This window comes from Nannospalax galili, unplaced genomic scaffold (genome assembly GCF_000622305.1).
Source record: "Nannospalax galili isolate Female #2095 unplaced genomic scaffold, S.galili_v1.0 scaffold126, whole genome shotgun sequence".
In the NCBI taxonomy this organism is placed as follows: domain Eukaryota; kingdom Metazoa; phylum Chordata; class Mammalia; order Rodentia; family Spalacidae; genus Nannospalax; species Nannospalax galili.
Window position 1 is genome coordinate 2,036,261 of NW_008355275.1, and position 24,328 is coordinate 2,060,588.

The following is a 24,328-nucleotide window of genomic DNA, read 5'->3' on the forward strand; positions in this document are numbered from 1 at the left end:
AGCTTCTTTCTTTGTAGGCAGCTAGGTTAGTCTACATGAAGGTTACTCATCTCCTGACACTCCCTTGCTTCAAAGCTGGGGAATGTGTTGATTTCTCACTGTGTGTAAAGTCAAGTCCAAACTCCATTGCCTGGCTTGTATAAACTTTTGCAGTTTTAGAGTCCTCATTATGACCATTCACTGCCACACCCCCATTTATCTCAATGTTTCCTTTGGACTGTAGGTCCAACCTACAGAGCCAGCCTGGTTGAGAACTGGTCTACGAAGCATACTTCCCCTGGAATAAACTTCTCCCTCCTTAATAAGTCTGCACTTCATTTCCTTCTCTTTTCTGTGTTATTTATGACTTACAACTCCTATAATCTCAGCTGGTAGTGAATGCTCATGACTCTGGTCTGGCCAGATTTTCTTTGTGCTCTTCTTAACTGGTATTCCCTTGGAGTATATTAGTTTTTCAGTAGAGCCCATGATAAACTGGGTACATGTATTAGCTGCTTTTGCATTTCTATGACCCTGACAAATTATTGACAACAGGAAATCTTTATTTTTGCTCATGGTTTCAGAGTGATTTCAGTTCCTTATGGGTAAGGAGGATCTGGTGGGGAGGACATGGTAGGGAGGATCTGGTGGGGAGGACCTGATAGGGAGGATCTGGTGGGGAGGACCTGGTAGGGAGGATCTGGTGGGGAGGACCTGGTAGGGAGGATCTGGTGGAGAGGACCTCGTAGGGAAGATCTGGTGGGAGGATCTCGTAGGAAGGCTCTGGTGGGGAGGACCTGGTTGTGGCAGCAGCTCCTTCTGTAACAGAGAACATGAAGCATTGACACCTTATAGACACGAAGCAGGAAACAGAGAAAGCAGACTGGGACCACAGTTCAAAGGGCTGCCCTTATGACCTAGCTCTCCGGGCCAGGCTCCACCTCCAAAGGTTCTACCTACTGTGAACATTTCCAGTTGAAACCAGACAGTCCATGTTACACATAAATATTGTGTAACGTGGACTCAGCAGTGACATTTTGTGCAAGAGAGTTCTGGCTTAGGCATTTCACCAGTGAGAACAGTGGCTGTTAGTGGAGCCCAGTGTCAGGTGTGGATGGTCGCCTTCCCAAACACTGCAAATATGTAATTAAGATTTGTTTATGCAGAGTTCAGCTATTTCTATAATACGCAAATTATGGCTTCAACACAGTAGAGGGAGCCTTAATCAACTGGAGTGATGTGTTCACAGCAGGGTGACTTACCTTTGCTGTTTGGGGGTACACAGTGGTGGTCCAGAAGAAAGAATACTTTGGGGATGCATCTGGTTCTCACTGACTGGTCTGTCTTCTTGAATCTCAGTGTAAAATTGGCATAACAGCTACTTGAGGACGCAATGTAGATTAAACACCATACACAAACTACCTAAACCAGCTCTAACACAAACTGGGTGTTCTATAAACGTAGGGGTCACTTAAAATTGCATTTATTTATTTACTTATTTATTTACTTACTTACTTATGCGATAACAGCATACATGCACATGCGGAGGTCAGAGCCACCTTGCAGGAGTCGGTTCTCTCCTTCTACCATAGGTCCCAGGGATTGAACTCAGGTTGTCAGGCTTGGTGGCAAGCACCTTAACCCACTGAAGCCGTCTTGTTGATCCAAGTGGGGGTCACTTCCAAGGAAACCTCAGTGGTGGCTTGTCACCAGCATCCTTCTGGTATGATGTTGTAATCACAGCCTGACTGCACAGCTGTGGTGCAAGAAATTGTGCATCAGCTATAGCTGTTTTTAATTTGAAATGCTTATTAATGCCTTTTTGTTGTTGGTTTCTTACTATTGATTTTAATTAGTTAACTTAGATTGCCTTCCTTCTCCATTCTAAAGTTGCTAGAGGTTAAGAACTTGGAGTAACAAATCTTTGCTTCAAGATGTGAACCACTGGGAATTTTGAAACAGAAAACAACAAAAACTGGATGAAAAAGGTACAAAGAAAACAAAACTTGGGCAGAGGATGGGAATCAGGCATTGTTTACATTTTAATCTCTCTACTTCAGTTCAGAACCTATTTATTGGTTTTGAAAAAATTTAAAAATCTATTATGTATAAATTGGCTTACCCAAAGATGATTATGTCTGTTCTATTTAGAGAGAGAAATGCTGTTCCTATTTGTAGGGAAATTCTGAGAAATACTTTGTTTTCCCAGTGTTTTTGAACTTTCTTATCTTGTCCTTAAAGCAGTGGTGAGCCCAATGATGCTTAAGGGAGTTTAGTGAAAGCTCATTTTTCTGAAATCCTCCCTGCTAGCCAAGTCTCCTGGCATGTTGGCAGCTTGTTAAACTAAGGGCCTTGGAAGGACAGATGGATGGATGGATATCTATTTCTTTGGATGGCATTTTATGAAATTTATTCCTGGGGCTGGAGAGATGGCTCAGCAGTTAAGAACATTGGCTGTTCTTGCAGAAGACCTGGGTTCGAATTCCAGCCCCCAAATGGCAGCTAACAACTGTAACTCCAGTTCCAGGGGATCTGACAGCCTCTTCTGTCCTCTCCAGGCATTGTATAACATGGGTGCACTTACCTACATGCAGGCAATACACGCATATACATAAAAAAATAAAAATAATAAATGTTTTTTAAAAAAGAAATTTATTTCCTTTTTCCTGAGGACTTTATAACCCCTAGGAGCATGTTGGTATTTACCTTCTCTTTGGGAATTGGACTGTGGCCTAAGGTCTGCTCCACAGATAGGAGTTGTCACCTGGATAGAAGGTGTCATAGGAGAGCGGGGCTAAGGCTGGGTGCTGGCATGCCCTTAATGAAGATAAGTTTGTAACATCTTTAGTTAGCCCCTTCTCCTTTAAGCCTGTCCTGGTGTGCTCTTTGGATCTGAGACTAGCTACTGCCCTGGGTCCTGGGGTCCTGGGGCTGGAGGACTGTGATCTGAAGTGTTCCTTCCGCACCTTGTCACCTCCCTTTCATGGAAACTGAGCTTTGAGTGGCCTTTTCGTGTTTACCCATGTTGGGATTTTTTATGAGGCTGAAGGAGGTGACTGGTGATTGAATTGCTCAGGGCTGAAGTTTGAACAGGAGCTGTTTCTTTTGTGGCAACACAGAACCTGAGGGACATTGGGGGGTGGGAGGGAGAGAGAGAGACCTATGTACTATGGTCCCCTTTATGCACAAATTCACTTTCTATGGTTTCATTAACCTACAGTCCAAGGTCTGAAACTATCACATGGAAAATTCCAGAAACAAAGAGTCCCTAAGTCTGAATGGTGTGCTATTCTGAGCAGCAAGATGAAATCCATCCTACCCCAGAAGCTATCAACAATCTATTTGTCTAACATATTGTAGGGGAGCAAGAGCTTTCTCTGCCATAGGGAATTTTGGGGAGGTGATGATTTTGGGAGCAGGTGAATGGACCCAAAGAGCAAATGATAACCTGGGACAAAGTTGTTGTGGTCTCTGGGTCTGATGTCAACTCTAGTCTTTCTTTCTGCAGTAAGGAACAGACTCTCGTGGTTGATGCAGTACCTGAGGAACGGATTAACAACAGAATTTTCTAGAAGTTATAACATTGAAGGCACATGGGAAGTTAAGAGAAAGTCCTTCCCTGCATGTTTTCTTCCCCATGTGCTCTCAGCTTGAAGAGTCCAAAGTGGAGTATCATTTCTGATCTCCAACAGTATCCATGCTGTGTACATTGTCTACCTGCTGGCTCCTTGTAGCCAGCCACCTGGGTTATCAGCTCTGTAGAGTTGTGGTATTGTAGAGTTTGCTATAGGGTTTGGTCCTGTGGAGGTGTGAACCTATGCCCTGAAGATAAAGACGAGGAAGGGCTTCTTTGCAGAGTAACAGTGAGTGGTATTAAATTCCCATTTTGTTTTTAATAAATAGCTGTGACACCATCATGGAAAATGATGGCTTCTGTTGGGCCCTGGAGTTGTAGTGACTGGAATAGTGAGTGGTCCTGTAGTGATGTCACAATACTCCTTTGGTCGGGTAGCCCTCCTCCTCTGCTTCCTCCTTTCCCACATGTTGCCCATCTACAAACCTTGCTGGTGAGCTGAGCTTGGCCTCCTTCTGGAGTTGAGCCTTCTCTCCCTGAACCTCTGGGCAGCAGTGGTGGCTTGACAGTGCCTTTCTGAAAAAGTCATTAGGGCAAAAGAGAGCGAGCAAGCCCTATTTAGCCTTCTGACTGAGCTTCAGGAAGAATCAGGGTTTGTTTGCCTAATCTGTGGGTTCATTGACTATAAATCATTCCAGATTGCTTTTCTCTCTGTGTAGTTTGCTATAAACTTTACTTTTTTTGCCAAAGACAACAAAAACCTTTATTTAACAAAAGAAAGGAGAACTGCCAAACTACCCCATGGAAAAGCAAGACCCTGTAAGTTCCAGGACAACCAAGCATAACTCCAGGAGTGTTTGGGGACTGAGCTTAATTGCAACTGGAGGTGGAGCTGGCCTCTAGGAGGGGCATCCCCCTCCACAGCCTGGACTCATTTTGGAATGAAACAGAGTGCCTCTCAGACCTTTCCAAGTGTATCCTAGAGTCTGGTTCTTCAGTGGATGTGGCTGTAGGGCCTTGCGCCAGGCTTGAGAACTCTGAATGCTTGGGGTTTATCAGGGCGTGGCTGATGCCATTTTGGGCATTCAGGGTAGGGCCGTATTGAGTGTTAGGGGAAAATGAGCAAATCAATTAAAAATAAATTCTGAACATGCCATTCCCTTCAGACTGCTCGTCCCCACAAGATCCACCCATTGTAGGCTGCAGGACAGGACATGACGTGACTTGGACCCAGGATTCTGTTTGTGGCTCTGGCTGTAGATGTAAGGAATTAGGCAGTCAGCTAGCAGTGGCAGAGACCTTGCTTGAGTCAGCTGTGCTGTCCAAAAACATGCTCCTTAATTTTTTTTTTTAAGGAAAAATAAATATAAAAAAAGCCTGAAACATTTAAGCAGCACTGCCTTGCAGAGCTTGTATGCATTTTCATGAAGTAAACACACCTGGGGGGCAGGGGCAGGGCTTAGATCAAGAAACAGCATCTTACACCCCAGCACCCTAGGGAGTGTCACATCATCCTCCCACCCCACCACTGACCCTGACTTCTAACATCACAGGTAAACTTGTTCTGCTCTTGAACTAGGAAGAGTGTCTGGCTCCTTTCACTCAATGTTAGAACCTTCTCATTTCTGCTCCCTTTTCCAGGAGGCTGGTTGTGGGATGACCCTGCGCACACTTGGGTTTCAAGGATAACCCATCTTGGCAAACAGACTACTCGGCTTGGGCTCCAGCCTCTGGCGGTCTTGCTTGGAACTCCTTTGAATTTCCAACAGAAATCGTGGCCTGAGGCCACCTGGAAGACCCAGTAGCCTGGAAACAGGAGTCCAGAGCAGGCTATAATTGTGGGCTTACAGAGAGTGCAAGGAAGACTTGGAGAGACATACTGGATTCCTCACAGAGGACAAATTCAATTTATAAACCTTAACCACAGTCAGAGTCCACATACTTCCATCTCACCTCAGCCGCATCTTACCTCAGCCACTAGGGGTGTGTGGTTCTTGTTGGGGGTGGAGCTGGGCAGGAGGATGGGGGCACCTGAGGCCAAGGGGAAGTTCATAAGCTCTCTCCTAGAGTCTTTGAATTATTTCTTTTCATAACTCACTAAGGAAGAGCCATTCACAGTCTTATTCATATGATTCCCTACTAAGTTTCCTTTTAAGTTTAAGCCAGTATTTGGGTTTGTGAGTTCTACCAGCCATGCCAAATACTCTTCTCCCAAACTTGAATTTCTTAAGTTTAAGGACTGTTTAGTCTTTTTATATATATTTTGTGATTTCATGAATAGGTGACCTTTTCCTTTTAGTTTTTGTTCTTGAATCAGTCTCAATCTCTCTCTCTCTTTCTCTCTATGCTTTGTAAGCAGTGCTGTTTAGCTCTCCCTCCACATCATCTTGGAAGCTCTTATCTGTCCTCCACATATATTCAGTCCTTTTGACAAAAGGATGCCAATGGAGAATATATGCGCTTTCTAAAGGACCCTCAAGAGCTCCACAGTCCACCGTCCAAACCTTGAAGACATAAGTGTCAGTTTAGGTACATGTGATTTTCATTTCTCTCTTGATAATAGGTTAGGTTTGAGCTTTTATAAATAATGCTGTGAAAAAAGAAATGAATATTCTATCTATTGCTGTCTGCATGAGTGTATTCTTAGGGAGAGAGTCCTAGACATGGAATGGATGCATCCAAAGTTAACTGTTGGTAGATTCTGTTGGATCCTTTCTTATTTGCCAGATAGCCCCAGGAAGGTCAACCGATTTATACACCTACTATAGAGTACCAAAGCCGGTTTCCTCATATCCATGGCCAACTCAAATGACATTTTTTAACATACTTACAAATCATATCCTTTAAAAATGACATTTTCACTTGACTCAGTTGAACTATTGCTTAAATTATGGATTATCCCCCACCTACAAACACATGCACACACACACACACACACACACACACACACACACACACGGGGGGGGGTGGTATGTTCTCAGGGGGTGTGCATATAGAGGCCTGAGGTCGATGTCAGGAGTCATCCTCCATTACTCTTCTACCTTTTTCATTGAGGCAAGGGCTCTCAATCAAACCCAGAGCTCACTGATATGGCTAGTCTCCCTAGCCAGCTTTCTCTGGGGATCCCCTGTCCCTGCCCTTCTCAGGCTGGAATTACAGGCGGGCTGCCACATCCACCTGACATTTACCTGAGTTTCTGGGATCTGAACTTGGGGACTTACACTTGCCTGGTAAGAGCATTAACCACCAAACCTTCTCTCTAGCTCTGCGATCTTTTCATTTGCTTATTAGTCACCTTGTTTTAGTGCCACTATCTCTCATTCCCTTTATCCATTTTCTCTTTGTTTGTTTTCAGTTTTCTTATTGATTCTTTAAGGAATTCTAGTTAGAGACATAGAGAATTGTTCTAAAAGATGCATTTAGAAAAAAAAAAATGGCATTCCTGCCTCAAAAGTTCCATAAAAGATCAAGTTGCCTTTTTTCTTTCTGGCACTAGTTAAAGGCTTTGGTTTTCTGCTTTTTTTTTTTATTTAATTAGGTGAAATTTTTCCTTTTGGCCAGAGAGTCTTGGCTGTCTGTAAATGCATTATCGGCATGCAGTAAGGGGTGGATCATGATGTGAGGTAGAGAGTGAGATGTGCCAGGCTGGGACGGGAGCCTACTGAACTGATTATCGAGGCCATGCAATGAGACCCAATCCCTTAAAAACCGAGGTCCTTCATGTGGTTAGCACCAAGGCCCACTGGTGACCCAGGGAGAGAGGTAGGGAGGGGTGCTGGGGCTATGTGCAGCTCCAGTTCAATGTCCTCTTTATTCTGCTGGCATCCCTCATATTAGTCCTGCCCCCTAAACTCTTGGCAGATTCCCATGAAGGTAGTACTTTCCTCTTCATGTTCAAAGCATGGGGAAAGTTGCCACCTTCCATACTGGTAAGCAGCCTGGGGCGTTAGATGCCAAGGCTGCCTAAAACTGGGGTAGCTGGGGGCCTGGTTCCAACACTTCTGTGGAGGTTTATGAAAAAGACCGGCTCTTGACCCAGCCCCTTGAGGTCCTCTCATTCCTGCCAGGACACCCTCATCATCTCCAGTAGCAAAAGGCTTATTTTTTTTTGCTTTAGGTGAGAGTCCCAGTCCCAAATGCCACTGGACTGCAGCTGTCACTACTCCCTAGATACCGATAGAAACAAATAAAGGCCAAGGATAGGGTGCTGATGGTTGGGGATTTACCACAGGGAGAGGGATCTGGCCTTTTTATGGCTGGGACCCATAGGCTTGACTAAGAGGCTATCTCAACCCAAGGCTGCATAGAAACCTAGGGATGACACTTAGGGGTGTGTCACTCCATGGACATGTGTGGGTCTGGCTCTTCTTCCCATCACATGGATCTGACCTTGACTTCTTGTGAACCAGCTCTGTGAGAAGAGGCCATCATAGGAGAATGAATAATGGACAGCTGTGTCAGATAATGCTGACAACCCATCACCATATGCAGTGTTTGTGCCCAGGCATTCTGGAAGCAAGCTCTTACCTGCTGAAGTTGGGCTTTAAGATTGGGTTGCCTCTGACTTTTGACTTTGAGACTTGAAGAATTCATGGTTTACACTCAAGCTAATTCAAAGGTGCAAGATCATTTCATTGAGAATCTAAGGATTCATTGACTTCTTAGGAAATAAAACAATAATATGAATTTAAAATACTTTGGCTTCTGCATCCCTCTTTTTCTTTTTAAATTTATTTACTTTTATTTTATGTGTATGTGTGTTTTGCCTGCATGTATGTAAGTGCAATGTGTGCATGTAATGCCCACAAAGGACAGGAGAGGGAACTTTGGATCCCTTGGAACTGGAGTTACAGATTGTTGTTAACCACCATGTGCCATGTAGGTGTTAGGAACAGAACCTGGGTCCTCTGCAAGAGCAGCCAATGCATTTAACTACTGAGTCATCTCTCCAACACCCCATCCATTTTTCTTAATTAGCACATTTGCATAAAATTATTATAATATCTGAGAATGATGACATGTTTGTTACATAAATCTTAAGCCATGATCAGATGTGGAAATCATCCTAATAATCCACAAAATGTTTGGTAGCATGCCTTCATAATATTACAGTGCAAGGAAGCAAGTGACCATATTTTCATCCATCCACCCACACACTCATCTGTCCCTCCTTTCTCCTTCCTTCTCTCCCTCCCCTCCCTTCCTATAAATTTTCTGGGCTCAGGGCTACATTAGGAAACAGCCCTCCTCTAGTACAAAAGCTGCTGTGACCCTGAGCATGTAGCCAGGCACAACAGAAGTTTATGGAGCATTCTGGTAAGTGAAGTGGCAGAGGTTTGCAGAAGTTGAGAGGACTGGGTGGGTATGCACCCTCTCTGTGAGGCTAGGGAGGAAACATTTGGAGAGGTGGGCTACCTGCAATACTCTAGGACCTCCAACTTTATCCTTCAGGGGATGGTGCCATGGATACATTTGAAACATTGAATGAAATTGTAAGATTCATCATACAGTTCAGTGAAGGATGCCTTCTGCAGGCTGAGAAATGCGGTGAGGTCGCAGGTCACAAAACAGAAGGGTTTGTGCTAGGGTTGTGGGAGACAGGGATAGAGAGGAAAGATGAATGCTGAGAAATAGTTACTACCTGCTGACTGATGTCCATGGGAATGAGGGAGAGGGATGGTTGGCAGGGGGAGCAGGTTGATGTTGGGATGGAAATATCTTTGGTTGTAGGGGGTAAAAGTGTGAAGCTTGGGTAACAGGTGGAGTTGAAAGGACAAGGCCTTAGCTGGAAGTGATAGTGTCAGATTGGGCTTATCTCCATGAAGGTTGAACCTAATAGTGAACAACCTGTCGTATCCAGAAAGATGGATCTTGCTTGTGCAAATGGGAGAGGAGCTCTGAGCTTGGGGTGGGTGGAGGAAGCTGTCTCCAAGGTGGCTGGGAAGGGAAGGTCAGAGAGTCTGGTGTATGAGGGAGGCAGGGGGACAGGAGGCGTAGGCCACTAAGGGGGTGTGGTTTTAAAAGGAAGAGATGATCCAGGTGGCCCAGTGCAGTGGAACTGTGCACCAAGACCAGACACGGTGTCTCATACCTGCAACCCGCCCCTCTGCACTTCTGCTGAGAGGCAGGAAGATTGGGTTTTGAAGTCAGCCTGGGCTACATGGTGAAAGCCTTCTTCGGAAATAAAAAGAACAACAGCAAAAAAGAGTGCGAGGAGTAAATAGAGAAAAGTAACTATTAGGTTCAGTGACTGGTAGGCCAAGTGACTCAGTGAAGACAGAGCTAGGAATCTGCTGAGGGCAGGAACCAGCTGATGTTAGGGACTGAGAGAGAGTTGCAGGGTTGTAGACAGTTTGAAAGTGAATCATGAGCTCAGTGTTCACCAGGCCTTTTGACTTCTTGCCAGTACCGTCATTCTGAACTGTCCCCATTAGCAGAGATCAATGCAGTAACTGGAGGACCAGGAGCTACACTGTGGGGCATGTTATTGAATTTATTGAAAAATCATTTCTTAATGAACAGCTCCTTATTCCTGCTCTCTCATCTACCTGGAACAATTCTATTGTATTCAATGCAGGGTGAATCCTTGTATAGTTCAGATCACCCTTCCTCTAATTACTAATCACGTGTTACATTATAGTGGTATGCCTTGTGAAATGATATATTATGTATCTACATGACATCTAGTTTTTATAGAATAGTAACTCTTTAATAGTGAATAATAATACCTTTAAGAAGTGAGCCCTGGTTAATCTTATGGCCTCTATCTGTGTGCTCTCATAAAATGTGTTGAAACCTGGAAGCTTCCATTTAATTTGTATTATATATTTTTTCCCTTTAGAGTTTTTGTTTGTTTTTTTTGTTTGTTTGTTTTTTTTAATGACACAGCCCTTTCTCTTTGATTACCCAGGGAACTCCTTAGGGGTATGTTTGGTCTGTTTCCCTTTTGTAAGTGGGCAAACTGAGTCCTGCTGGTGAAGCCATTCCCTGAGGTTGGGTAGAGGGGAATTGGGATTCGGAGCACCTGAGCTATAGTGTGGTAGGAATGACAATAGCTCTGTAATCCTGCCTTAGATATTTTCTTTTTTGTCTTTTGAGATTCAAGCTCCTCCTGCCTCAGCCTTCCAAGCACCAGGATTGTAGGCATGCCCACATCCAGCCCTCCTTCATTTTTAAATCACTTTGTTTTCTAGGCAGTAACAAACTACCCTTTGCAGTCTGGAAAGCTCGAACAGGTTCAGCCATGGGTTTGAGCACCCTGACTCATCAAATCTGACAAATCTCTTGTATAGGTAAATTGTTCTGAGAGCTATGATCATTGATGACTCCCACAGTAAATACTGTTTAACTCTAGTGCTTGCTAGATGTCCCAACAGCATTTGCTCAAGACGTCAGCTAATTCCTTGTGATGGAGAGCCTGTTGTCAGCTCAGCATGGAGGGAGGGTGCTTGCGTGAGCAGATTGTAGAAACAGGAAGGTTTAATGGATTAAGCTACTTAAGAAAATTTAAGAAGACGCACTGGTTAATAGATATTCCCCCCTTGCTTGGCAGTAACAGGCTGGCGGTTTTTGATTTTCCCAGAGAGTTCCTATCTGAATAGGAAGTGATAAGCCAGACAATTATTCATTTGCTGAGACATGATGGAAGGCTGTGGGTAACTGAAGTGAACTGGCGCCACAGGGGACAGGAGGCAGGTCTGACCCCAGGCCCTCTGGATGTATTTCCTGTGGGTGTGTGGGACCCATCATCTTGGGGGATAGCAGAACCAGGACTGGGTCTCCCCAGCAGCCAGGAACTTGGTGTGTTCAGGCAACTCCAGCCTGCCTTTCAATGGGCTGGTGATCCTTGGTTCTCTGTTGTTGTATGTTAGGTCGGAGGAAGGACCTGCCCTGTAGGGGAAGACCTCAGTGTGAACCCAGGCATTACTTTTAAATACTGAAGACCATCTATATCGGATAGACAGATGGCATAATGTTTGCCTGTTGCAAGGTATGTATCTGTAGAAACAAAGAGCGAGCACATTAAGAATTGAAAAAGGACTAAGACATTGTCTATCAGTGCCTGGCTTTATGCATGAGAAAACAGGCTCAGGGTGGGGAAGTAATTCCAGGGTCTTCAGATGAATTGGTTCATGTTATAGTTTGGTTGCAAGTAGAGATTCCTGGGAATGGCCCAAGGAAGGCTTCTCCCCAACCCCCAATCTTGTGTACATGTGCCTATTTGTGTGTAAGTATGGGCACACACATGCTGTGGTGCTTGTGTGGAAGCCAGAGGATAATCTCAGGAGTCGGTCTTTGTCTTCCACCTCGTTTGAGACAGGGTCTCTTGTTTTGCCTCCGTGTACTCCAGCTCCCAGACATTCTCCTGTCTCTGATTCCCATCCCACTGTAGGAGCACTGGGATTATCATGCCCAGTTTTGTGTGAGTTATGGAAATTTGAACTCGGGTCCTCAGGCTTGCACAGCACACTCTACCCACTGAGCCATCTCCCCAGCCTCAGGGCTCTTTATTAGGATTTACTGAGCTGAGAAGATTGTTTAGGGGAAGACAACAAGCAGGGTTTGCCTGGTGAGCTACTCAGCTATTAAACCCTGCTATCTGTCTCTATGGTTTGCTTTTGGATCCAAGTGATAATTGTCTCAGGCAAGCAGCCCCAGTTCCAGCAGGCTTTCCCCTGCCCAGGCTGTGACCCTTTTAGGGAGGCAAGGACAGTCTAGTCTGGGACATAACCTTCTCTGAATACCACTAATAGTACCAGAGCTACAAGTAGAGTCAGAGAGAGCGAATGGAGAGAAGGAAAGAGCAACAGATACTGTGCAGCTAATTAAACCCCAAGTATGTGCTACCTGCTCTGCTGTGTGTACTTCGTCTGTTTGTGTTCTATTCATCTGACATCCTTTTATCTCTCAGCAGAACTGCCAGAGAGGTGGGGTTACCCCAGTTCTACAAATGGAGACTCGAGGCTCAGCGAGGGTAGTTCACTTGTCTGAAATCACCCAGTTCGCTGTAGTAATTATAAGAGAATTAAACCTTTTAAAAGACCCCTGGTCTGACTGCCTCCAGAGCATGCGCTCCGCATTTTAACATTTGCTTTCCAGTAGAGAGTGGAGTGTGGCGATGGGGGAGCAAGGTGGAAGTGTTGGCTTTCTCTGGTTTCCATGCTGCTTCTCTCGCCAATGCCTCATGCCATTTTTCCCATGCTCCTTAGCGGCAGAAGCCAGGGAGCTCTACCAAGCAATCCCTATCTTCTACTGCCGCAACGCTGAGCCTTCTGTCCCAAGCCTTTCTCAACTGGCCTGAAGGATGCAGAGGCAGATGGGGATCATTCTAAGGAAGTCAGCCTAGGTGAGTTGTCCAGCCCTAACTTCTTGGGGAGTTAGCGTCTCGATTGTCTGGCCTGCTGGCTAGGCTCAGCTATTTTTGCCTTTGGAATGCCTCCGCTTAATATGTCGGGTGGGTAAATCCTTCTGGTGAGATATGCTTAGTTTTTTCACCACAGTTGGCTGTTACTGTGCAACTGTTGCTGCCTTTCAAAATAAGAAAAGAATTCATTTGAGAACGAATCTCTCAGATGAGCATTCTCACATTTGTGCCGTCCATCTCTTCTAGTGTGATGCTTGTCCCCTTCATCCTGCGTTCCTTTACAGTGAGGGTTTTTTTTAAATTTAGAATATTACTGGTGAGTGGTACCATTTATCTTTTATAGATATTTCTCAAATATCAATGTAGTGTTTGTTCTTTAAAATGAATTTTATTAATACCGTTTATAATTAAAATTTTTTTAGTTATTTTGTGTATATGTGTGTTGCCTGCATGTGTGTAAGTGCACTTGTGTCATGCAACAGTCCATGGAGGTCAGAAAAGGGAGTTGAATTCCCCTGAAACTGGAGTTATGGACGATTGTTAGCTGCCATGTGGGTGCTGGGAATGGAACTCAGGTCCTCTGCAAGAGCAGTTAGTGCTCTTAACTGCTGAGCCAACTCTCCAGCCCCACAGTTTTTAATTTTTATTTATTTATTTTTATGTGTACATGTGTTTTGCCTGCATTTACATAAGCTCACCCGTGCATGCAATGCCTGTGAAGGCCAGAAGAGGACGTTGCATCCCCTAGAACTGGAGTTACAGACAGTTGTTAACTGCCATGTGGGTGCTAGGAATTGAACCTGAGTCCTCTGCAAGAGCACCCAGGGCTCTTAACTGCTGACCCATCTCTCCAGGCCTGTGTTTTTAAAGGCTACAGAAAAGTTACTGAGAATAACACCAAGCAAGCCCATGTGCTCACTACCCAGCTTCCCTGAGTACTGTTACTTTGCTTGTATCAGCTTGTTTAAAGAAAGACATTTTGGCCGGGTGTGGTGCCACACATCTTTAATCCCAGCCCTCGGGAGCCAGAGGCAGGTGGATCTCTGTGATATTGAGTCTAACCTCCATAGTGAGTTCCAGGCCAGCTGGGGCTACAGGGAGACCCTGTCTCAAAAAAACAAAAAGAAACACATTTTACATTGGAAGTTCATTGATAATCTCTCTGATCACATCTGCCAGAAGTGACCATAATCCTGCATTTTCTTATTTATCTTTCCTATATACTGTCTAAGCCTAGTATAGATGATAATCCACAACTTGATCTTTCACTTGGTGTTATGTTTCTTAGAATTGTCCATATGAATTCATAGTGCCCCAGACCCTGGGTACTAGGCCACCATGGAAATGGGTATGTTTTTCTCTATTCTCCTTTGTAATTTGCTTTGCAGTTGTGTGTGTGTGTGTGTGTGTGTGTGTCTGTGTGTCTGTGTGTCTGTGTCTGTGTGTGTCTGTGTGTCTGTGTCTGTGTGTGTCTGTCTGTCTCTCTGTCTGAGTTTGGGCACATGTGCAGAAGTCAGAGGACATTTTTGGATGGGTTCTCTTCATCTACCCTGTTTTTGAGGCAGCATCTCTCTTATTTCCGCTGCTCTGCCTGTGTGAGCTTTCAGCTGATTCTTTGCTGTAGACGGGCTGGAATTGCAGGTGGGAACCACTACAGTCTACCTTTTCTGTGTGTGTATAGGGGGGGTTTGGTGATTGAACTCAGGCCATCAGACTTGTACCACAGTTCCTTTCACCTACTGAGCGATCTCCCTGGTCACAGTTTGTGTCTTGTCTTATGTGCTGTGTGCATGTTTGTTTGCAGCCTAGGCGAGCATCTTGGGCATTGTGTGGAGCTGCCGGAATGTTCTTCAAAGACCCTCCACCATGTTCCTCATCATCTTGTCACTTGAGAATGTCAGACTTCAAATTTTTGCAACTCTGATGGGTGTGGAAGAAAGCTTCCCCATTCCATTAATCACTGATTGCAAGTAACTGTGTAGTGCACAGTAAGTGGCTGGTAAAGTTCCCTCATCAGTAGAAGTACCTGCTCCTGATGCTTTGTCCATTTTTTTTTTGTTGTTGTTGTCCCATCGTTTGTTTTCTCATATAGCTTTATAAGAAAATTCTTCTTGGGGCTGGAGAGATGGCTCAGCGATTAAGAACACTGGTTGTTCTAGCAGAAGACCTGGGTTTGAATTCCAGCACCCACACGGCAGCTGTCTATAACTCCAGTCCCAGGGCATCTGACAGCCTCTTCTGACCTTCGTGGGCATTGCACGACACGGGTGCACTTACCTACATGCAGGCAGTACACACATACACATAAAATAAAAATAATAAAGAAAAAAGAAAATTCTTCTTATCAACACTTTGTCATCCTGGTGTGGTAAGTGTCTTCTTCCAGTGAGCGGCTTGTCTTTTAGCCACTTTATGGTATCTGTTGGCAATCAGAAGCTGACATTTTAATGCAGTTGTATGCAGCATCTTTTCCTTTATGGTCTTCCCTTGTTTTGAGTCTTATTCCAGAAACCTTTCCTTACCCTGAGCTCATAAAGATGTGCTTTGGGGCCTGAGTGAAGGTCATTTTGCTTTTCTGGCTCATTCCCTGGCTGGCATTGTTATGTTCCATCTTTACCCTGCCCAGGGGTCTTTGTGTGAGCAGATGGTCGGCTACAGAATGGTTTCTGGTGACTGCGGAGATGATTGCACGCACATGTCTTTGGGTGCCTGGGAATGAACTTGAGGTTGAAGCACAGCCCTTCTTTCTGACCCCTGGCTGTGTCTGAGAACTACTAAATGCAGGTTTGACTGGCCTTATCATAACCCTAGCTTCTCACCAGCCTGATAAAGTTGTTCTTCAAGCTTTCCTCTCTCCTGTCCTTCAACTCAGCATCACTGACCCCTGATGTTGGAAGCTGCATAGGCAAAGGGAGAAGGGGTGTCTTACACTGGACTCTTGGCTCACTTGATGCACAGTCCACCTTTGGTGAGGTTGCAGGTGGGCTTGAAATGAAAAGAGTACTTGGAGATGTATGAGAGCATCTGGACCTCCACTCCTGGACCTGTTTTCCTGGGAACTTAGAAGAGTTTTATTATGTAGGTTCAATGTCAAAGCAAAAATGGAGTTCAAGGCTGTTCAGATACATTCACATGAGCATATCAGAACCAGAAAGGTCTTTAGGAGTCGACAGATTATGTCCCCACACCTTCATCTGCTGTTGTTTGTGAAGTGTTCTATGGATGCCTGGTACTTATTTGTTGTTGGGGCAGCAAGAGAGCCAAGGTCACTCGGGGTCAGGGGGCACTAAGTAAAGAGTGGCCTCTTTGTAGTGTGGAGGGTTGATGGGATGGGCAGATGGCATAGCTGTTGATTGACAGTGGGCCATTTCTGCCCTCCACTTGTTTTTCGACACTTTCTGAGCTACATGTTTGAATAGTTAGAAAAATATAAAAGTAGACATTTGTGATCAATTTTGAACATATTTTGAATTTTATCAATAAAAATTTCATGGGATATTATTCTCTGTCTTACATGAGTGCCTACTTAATATACTTAATCCAGTCTCTTGGCCTCTACATCTGAAGTATTTGTTTACTATCTGGCCGTCTCTAGCTGTGTGACTTTGGACCAGTCATGTCTTGAGTCTGTTTCTTCATATACAAAATGGGCAGGGTGCCTGTTTATAAGACATAAAAAAGAATGACTGCTAAACTACTGCAACTTCCAAGTGCTTCAGCAGATGTTAGGTCTTCCCTAGTGGAAAGCCAACAGTAACTGACTTCTGGAGGGCTATTGAAGAAGGAGAAGGAGAGATGGGGGCAGGCTCCAGTGTGGCTCAGGGCTCACCTTGAGGGCAGGCATTGTGAGGTGGGCATGCCTTGAGGTCCCGAAACATGGGACCTCACAAAGAGTGACCTCCTGATGGTTCTACAGGTCCCTACAACATGAACACCAGTCCCACATAATTTTTCTTATGAAATGCAGCAATGCATAAAAAATGAAAAATTGTATTTACAATGTAAGTAATGGCTCAGACTCTTAATGAGGCTACAAGTACAGGAGAAAAATTATCTACAAAGGGTCTCCTTGTGAAAACCTGTCCTTTTCCTGAACTATTTCGTTTTCTTTTTGCTTGCTTCATGAACATCAGCCATTGGCTTTCTTTATTGACTTGTTCTGTAAGAAGGAAACAAAGTATTCATCATTTCAAAAACATTTCTGCTCCATGAAACAAGCCATGAACCTGTGTAATGGGCAGAGCTGGGTTGACAGCTGGATGTACTCACTGTCTGGGTGATCTGCTCCATCCTTAACTTGTTTCTTACAAACTACATGTGATCTTCTATCAGGCACCTGTCACTATCAAGGGTCAGCTGTCTGTGCTGCCATTTTATACTTTCTGAACTGCCTTCTTAGTGGTATCTTCCTCAGTTAGATGGGTAAATGGAGGCAGCACTAGTGGAATGAGCTTACAGGGCAGGAGGAGGCAGGTTAGACAAGGCTGCAGACCTGGCTAGATTCCGGTGCTTGGAGCCAGACCAGACTTAGACATCCTGTGTGACTACTGCCTTCTCCGTGACAGCCAGATACTCCCATATCTAAGCTTAAACACAAAGTCAGTGGTGTGATAAGAACCAGATGGCTTTAGGAAATGCACAATACAGATGTTGGTGGTTCTAATATGCTACATAGGAGCAGTCTAGAGTGGGAGGGGTCTTTAGAGATGCTCTAGGGATGCTTAGAAAAGGTCACTGCAGAACAGCACTCTAGGTGGGCTTACCTGAGTATGTGTACATATGTGTGTATATCTCAAGAATGAGTCACAGGGAAACAAGTGACCCCTGAACTCTCTGCTGGCACCTGGCAATGGGAAGAGCTGTTGACTCTTGGGGTTGGATTAGGGAAGATCTATTTGAGATCTTCAAACCCAAGTGCTAAGCTGCATATGTGCTACACACATGTATTTGTGTGTCTTGTGCTGCTGTTCACTGGGCCCACAGACCTAGACGGTCAGGAAGTGAAGGAGGAGAATAATGACTACTGGGCAGAAATCGGAAAGTGGGGCCTGCCGATGGTTTGCAGATGTTTATTCAGACTGCATCGTGACCCATACTGCTAGGGAGAGGGACTGAGTGGAGAGCAAGGAGATTCTCCAGCAGATTCCAGCTGTCCGAATGAAATTACCATTTCCCAGCTGAAAAGTCAGTGTCATTCACCAAGTGTTCTGAAAAGACTCCAGCTGAATACAGCCCCTGCTGGAGTTTTGAGGTGCCCCATTCTTGTTCCTCACATCAAGTAGAGCTGTGGGTGCCAGAGACTGTGTTTAGGCAGTGGGCTGCTCTTCTTCACCCAGTAGGAAAGGGCTTGGCTTTTATTCTTCCATTCTTGTACAGCTGGTGTAGTTATTTTCAGTTAAGTGATGCTCTGTGCTGGAAACAGGCAACTCCTTTTCATTCTTCAGCTTAATGAAAAAAAAAGAGAAGAGAGGAGAAACCCCAGCAAGCCAAGTTTGCACTTATGCTTGTCATTTTTGGATTTTAAATGTGTCCCCAGACACCAAGATGAGATAAATAGCTCAGCCACTAGAAAGTCCAGCTGTTGGGCCGAGAAGATTTCTAACCTCTTTTTAGGCAGCCACAGTAAGAATTTACTTGTTCAAGTCCAGACACCCCTAGGTCCCTTATTTTTACTGTGTCTGTACAGACCCCCTTGACATACCAGGGGATGGAGTGAGGGTGTGTGAGGCTTTCCAGGACGAGTACCAGGAATGGGATTAAGGTAGTAATGCCACGCCTGGTATTCTTCTTAGAGTTGTCAGAGATATTTATGGGAGAGTTGGGGTGGCAGGTGCCTGGGATCAGCTCCGAACAAAAAGGAGCCTGTGCCTCTGGAGAGAACATTCTGTCTAGTGGAGACATCGTGCAGAGATAACCATCAGCACAAGTTGAGATAAAGGAAAACATGAGCCACCTGACCAGAGTGACCAATAGAGGGACCAGTGTCAAGGGTGTCTGGGACAGGATCTCAGAGCTGGTGATTTATGCTGGGGTCTGAAAAATGAACAGGAGGAAGCTAGGGCTCCCATAAGTCTGTGCTACTAGAATGTCAGAGACTGCTTGTCTCCCAGTCGGGGATGTCAGCGGGGTGTCCACAGGGTTCGTTTCTTCTTATCATGCCTTTCTTGCTTTCCAGATGGCCACCTTCTTTCTATATCTTCATATTCGTTTCCCTCTGTGATGTCTGTGTCCTAATTTCCTCTTTGTGTAAGGATACCACTCATGCTGAACTAGGGCCCTCTCTAATAGCTTCATTTTAATTTTATTACCTCTTTAAGAACCCCATCTTAAAATAGAATTCCATTGTGAGACACTAACAATTAGGCCTTCAAGATACAAATTTGGGGCGAACAAAATGCCTTCATAAACACAAGGTGGGCTGAAGAATCTTCAAGGTCAACAAGTAGCATGTTTGGAAACCCGGGGGCAGGAAAGACAATGGTGTGATCAAGAAAATGGTTCCAGGGGCTGGAGAGATGGCTCAGGGGTTAAGAACACTGGCTGTTCTTGCAGAAGACCCAAGTTCGGATCCCACTGGCCACATGGCAGCTAACAACTGTCCATAATTCCAGTTCCAGGGGATCCAACAGTCTCTGCAGGCATTGCACAACACGGGTGCACCTACATATATGCAGGCAATACACGTATACCCTAAAATAAAAATAAATAAAACTTACAAAAGAAAATGGTTCCAAAGGAAGTTGTAGGGTCTGCAGGAACAAGATCATGCTGGGCTCTGTAAACCATGCAAGGGTTCCCATTTATGCTAATAGCACACAGACACCATCAGCTGCATTTAAAACACTCTTTGTGAAGAGGAGAGGTAGTGAGAAGTGGTAAGTAGCAGATTGTTTTAAACAGGGATTACTCTGCCTCAGCACTATTGACGTGTCAGGCCAGATGGCTCCCTGTTATGACCTCTCATTGTGTGGTAGAACAGGAGAAATGGTAATACAATATACTTGCCATTTCTAACAGTCAAAGCTGAACATTTGTTAAGTTCCAGACCTTTCCATGCAAAGCTCTATTCTTGGCCTTTGCAATAGCACCCTACCCCTAATCATGACAACTAAAAATGTCTCCAGGCCTTGACATATGTCCCCACACAGACAAAAGTCTCCCCTGTGCAGACTGCTGGTTGAGAAGGAGACAGGAGATCATGGTACCTTGGCTTTGGTGCTGCCAGGTCAGTGAGGCAGTTCGGATGGGTTTGAGGAAGGTTTGGGACACAGAATCATCAGGAGGATCTTCTCTTTGCCTCAATTTCTCCCTCTCTTCTTGTGTTTGATGATGTGACTTCCCCAAGGCATTAGCCTGGGTGCCCCCCACAAGCAGGATGGAGCTACTCGGGAGAGTGCAGAGCATGTGTCTGTTGTTATCCAGCAGGCAGGGTGCTGTGGGCTTGGCAGGACATTTGTAACGGATGGGGTATTTAGTCTCTACCCCCATGCAGTCATTCATCAAGTCCATGTGTTGCCAGCCTTATTGATCCTCAGAGCAGCATCTTCGGAATCTAATCTGGCCAATTTTCTGGTTCCAGAAATCTGTTTATCAGAACAAGATTTCACAGTTGTAGTGGCTTTTCCAGCGGGTTTGCCTTCGAGGACTTAGCTCTACAAAAGCAAGTGTAAGTGATTTCCAAATGGAACAGAGCAACAGCTCTGCATTCCACAGCCCTGAGAGTTCCCTGCTGGCTGGTGAGGCCTGGAGCAGTTGTTCTCAAACAGCTGGAGTGCGTGGGGTTTCTGGGCTGAGCATGTGGTGTCTGGCTAGAAACTAACATGTGACTGCTGCTCTTCTGTGCTCCTCCCCATGGGTATCCAGATCCCTCACTGGGAAATAATGAAGTCATTGCAGGGTTAATGGTGACTTTCTGGAGCTGTAGTCAGAGGAAGTCCTATGTTGGAATACTGGAATAGTGTCCTGATTCAGACTGGGTAGTAGATTGGGAGAAGAAATCACAGGGTGTTTATAATTCCCAGTAGTCAGAACTGCATGTCTTTTATTTCAGACCCTTCCATGTTCCAGGCTGCACCTTCCTGTATCAAGTCTTTGCTGACACTGTTCCCTTGACCCGAAGGGTCTTTACTTCATATCAGCCTCCCCTGCAAATGCCACCTCTGTACTGGAATCTTTCTTGATTTTTGCCTTGAATTCTGACTAAAGAAGACTGGGGAGCGGACACTGAGATCATAGCTCAGTAGTTAAGAGCACATGCTGCTCTTTTAGAGGACCTGGGCTAAGTTTCCATCACCCACATGCTGCCTTGTAACCGGGGGACCCAGTGGCCTCTTCTGGCCTCGGTGGGCTTCTGCATGCACATGGTACACATAAACTCATACAAGCACACACACACATCAAAAACAATTAAAAGAACACTGGGAAGCTATTTCTCTCTCTCTCTCTCTCTCTCTCTCTCTCTCTCTGCCTTTGTGTTTATGTGTGGATGTGTGGGAGTATGCACATGCATGTATGCATGTGTGTGTGTGTCTGTGTGTGTCTGTGTGTGTGTCTGTGTGTGTGTGTGTGTCTGTGTGTGTGAGTTAAGGCCAGAGGACAACCTTAGCAATTTTTCCTCAAACATTGCGCACCTTGTTTTTTTGAGACAGGATGTTTCACTAGCCTGGAACTCGCCAAGTAGGCTCTGCTGGCTGGTCAGGAAACCTCAGGGATCCACCTGTCTCCACCTCCCCAGTGCTGGGATTATAAGTGCTAGCACCCATTGTCTTTTGTTTGTGGGTTTGGGGAATTGAACTCAGGTCCTCATGTTTGCATATCAAGCACTTTACCAACTGAGCCACCTCCCTAGCCCCTCATTTAGTGGCTTCTTAAAATAAGGATTGTGATAGTTGATGGTTTATAAAGATCCTTCTAGCTAGTAAAGGATTGTGGACTGGGGCTGGAGGGAGGGGGCAGGATAAGCTGGGAGGCCAGGAGACCAAGTTGTAGCTGGCAGTGATCCTTGTAGGAGATGGTAGCTGCTTGGACTGGAGTTGTGGCTGCAGCAATGGAGAAGGGCACTGGCCATCTTCAGAAGTGATGAGTGGGCAAGGGATCAGGGCTGTGATGTCCTAGGGCTGAGCGGAGCCTTTTCTGTAGTGTCTCTTGGAGTTTGCCAGTGAACTGTGAATACTTATTTCAGAAGAGAGACATGTATGTATGTTGCTAATTTAGTACTGTGTGGCAGATGGTCTCCGAGGAATATCCACGGTGCTAGGTCTGGTGTGGTGCTGCTAACCCGTGTCTGTGTCCGTTCCCATTGGTTCTTGCTTGCTTGCTCCAGTTATAAAAATATTTTTAGTACCACCTCAGCAGTAGCATTATCAGACAACAGTGTAAGTGCTTATTTGTGCTTGGAGAAGCCCAGAACTTTCCAGAGAGAAGGGAACGGAGATGTTCTGTGCTATGGCGTGAGCAGCAATTTACTAGGAGACCCAGTGGGTCTCATAGCAAGCCTAGTGGCGTGGGAAGGAGTGTGAGGAAGGACCTGGGTGTTAATCTTTCCTTTGGCAAAGCTTGTGAAAGAGGATCAGAGGCCTTGATCTCTTGTTACCCCCCAGGCAGGATCTTATCACTGTAGCATTAGCATGCTTGTGTCCATTTCCAGCTAGGAAGGAGCCCTAGCCTTGAGTCTTTCCTGCATAGTACAAGTTTCAAGTCATAAATGGCCAGTAAATGTTTATTGAATGACTCAAGAGGAGGCAAGAGCTTCAATGTGCTGCAAACTGGTCTTTTCTTCCCTTTCCTTAGAGACCATTTTACTTCCTGATGGCTCCTTATCTCCCAGCCTTTGATCACACTGGCTGGGCTTGATCTGATCCATTAGATCTTGGCTCCCTGGAACATCCACCCCCACCCTCCACCACTGGAGGAGCTCTGTATTGTCCCTACCTGCCACTTCAGGTCCTTGTTTACTTTCCTGTCTGAGGGTGGTAGTAAGTAAGGCTCTTGGTACTTTATGATTGCTCAGTGGACTTCAACTGGAACCTTGGGGCTTGGTTCTAAAAGCTCTAGTAATTCTTGGTAGGGTAGTGATCAGGGTAGCCTCCCTGGGGTTAGCAGGCCTGAGGTCAGGTTTCATCTTGGCCTTTCCTACCCATGCAACTTCAGGCAGGTCAATTTGTAGATTGAGGTGTCCTATTTCTTGGTGGGAAATGATCTCCCCGTGTTCCTGCCAACTTGGCCTGAATTCAAGGACTCTGATTGAGGGACTGTGAGTCTGAGGCTTGACGGCTACTACTGTTGTAGGTAATAGGAGTCCAGTACATAGTCCTATCTGGGCTTGAATTTTTAGCTGTTACTGCTGGCTAGGAAAGAGAATTTGGATTTTCTCACCAATCTAAAGATTATTTTTTTTATTTCTCTTTCCCCCAGGCTCTGTGTGTGTATGTGTATCTGTATATGTCTGTGCACATGTGCCTGTGGGTGCCCGTGGCAGCCAGAAGAGGATATCTGAGCCCCTAGAACTGGAGTTATGGGTAGTTGTGAGCCATCTGACATGGATGCTAGGAACCGAACTTGGGTCTTTTGTGAGTAGTGTGGGCTCTTAACCTCTGAGCCATCTCTCCAACCCCCTTTCTCACCAATCTTTAGGACAGAGCTAGGCACCTGTTGTATGCTGGACTCTGAGTGCTTCCCCTGTATTTCTCCAGCTAGTCCCCAGGGAATCCCTGCACTGAGGTGGGTTAGATCATCAGTCTGTTTCATAGGTGAAGCAACTGAGATCTGGAGAGGCAAAGGTACCCACTGCAGGTCTCCCCTGTGCTGAGCAGCAGCCTTTCCAGTTGGGCCAGGGCTCAGGCCCTTGCTATGGTCATTGTACCCTCTAATCACCTATTCTCTCTCTCTCTCTCTCTCTCTCTCTCTCTCTCTCTCTCTCTCTCTCTCTCTTTCTCTCTCCACAGAGAGCCAGCTGCTCCCTGGGAACAACTTCACCAATGAGTGCAACATCCCAGGTAACTTCATGTGCAGCAACGGGAGGTGCATTCCGGGTGCCTGGCAGTGTGATGGGCTGCCCGACTGCTTCGACAAGAGTGACGAGAAGGAATGCCGTGAGTGGCCGCTTGCATGGGCCGGGGTGGGTGCTGGCAGATTTCCAGGACAACAGCAATAGGCCCTGATCTGGCTTTGACCTGGTACCCTCTGCCTTCTGTAAGCTGGTGGGCCAGCTGTCCCTCTGTCCCTGACCAGTGTGATCATCACAGAAGCATTAGGGTGGTAGTGTTAGGGTCCGTGACTCGATGGGTCCCCTCCAGATAACAAATACACGGGATTGGAGATGTAAAAATCAAGCAGAGTCTTTACTTTCCAGCCGGCTGGGGTCGACCGGTTTCCCAAGACATGCAAGTCTGGTCAGAACGATCGACCCCCAT

The 24,328-nt window shown here is 45.6% G+C and overlaps 1 protein-coding gene across 1 annotated transcript in view; it reads left to right on the top strand.

Moving 5' to 3' along the window:
* Ldlrad3 (low density lipoprotein receptor class A domain containing 3) overlaps positions 1-24,328 on the top strand; it is a 287,400-nt gene that overhangs the window by 57,845 nt on the left and 205,227 nt on the right. Inside the window, exon 2 of the mRNA XM_008852383.3 lies at positions 23,861-24,007. Within this exon, the coding sequence (XP_008850605.1) occupies positions 23,861-24,007 (147 nt within the window). The remainder of the gene's footprint in view (positions 1-23,860; positions 24,008-24,328) is intronic.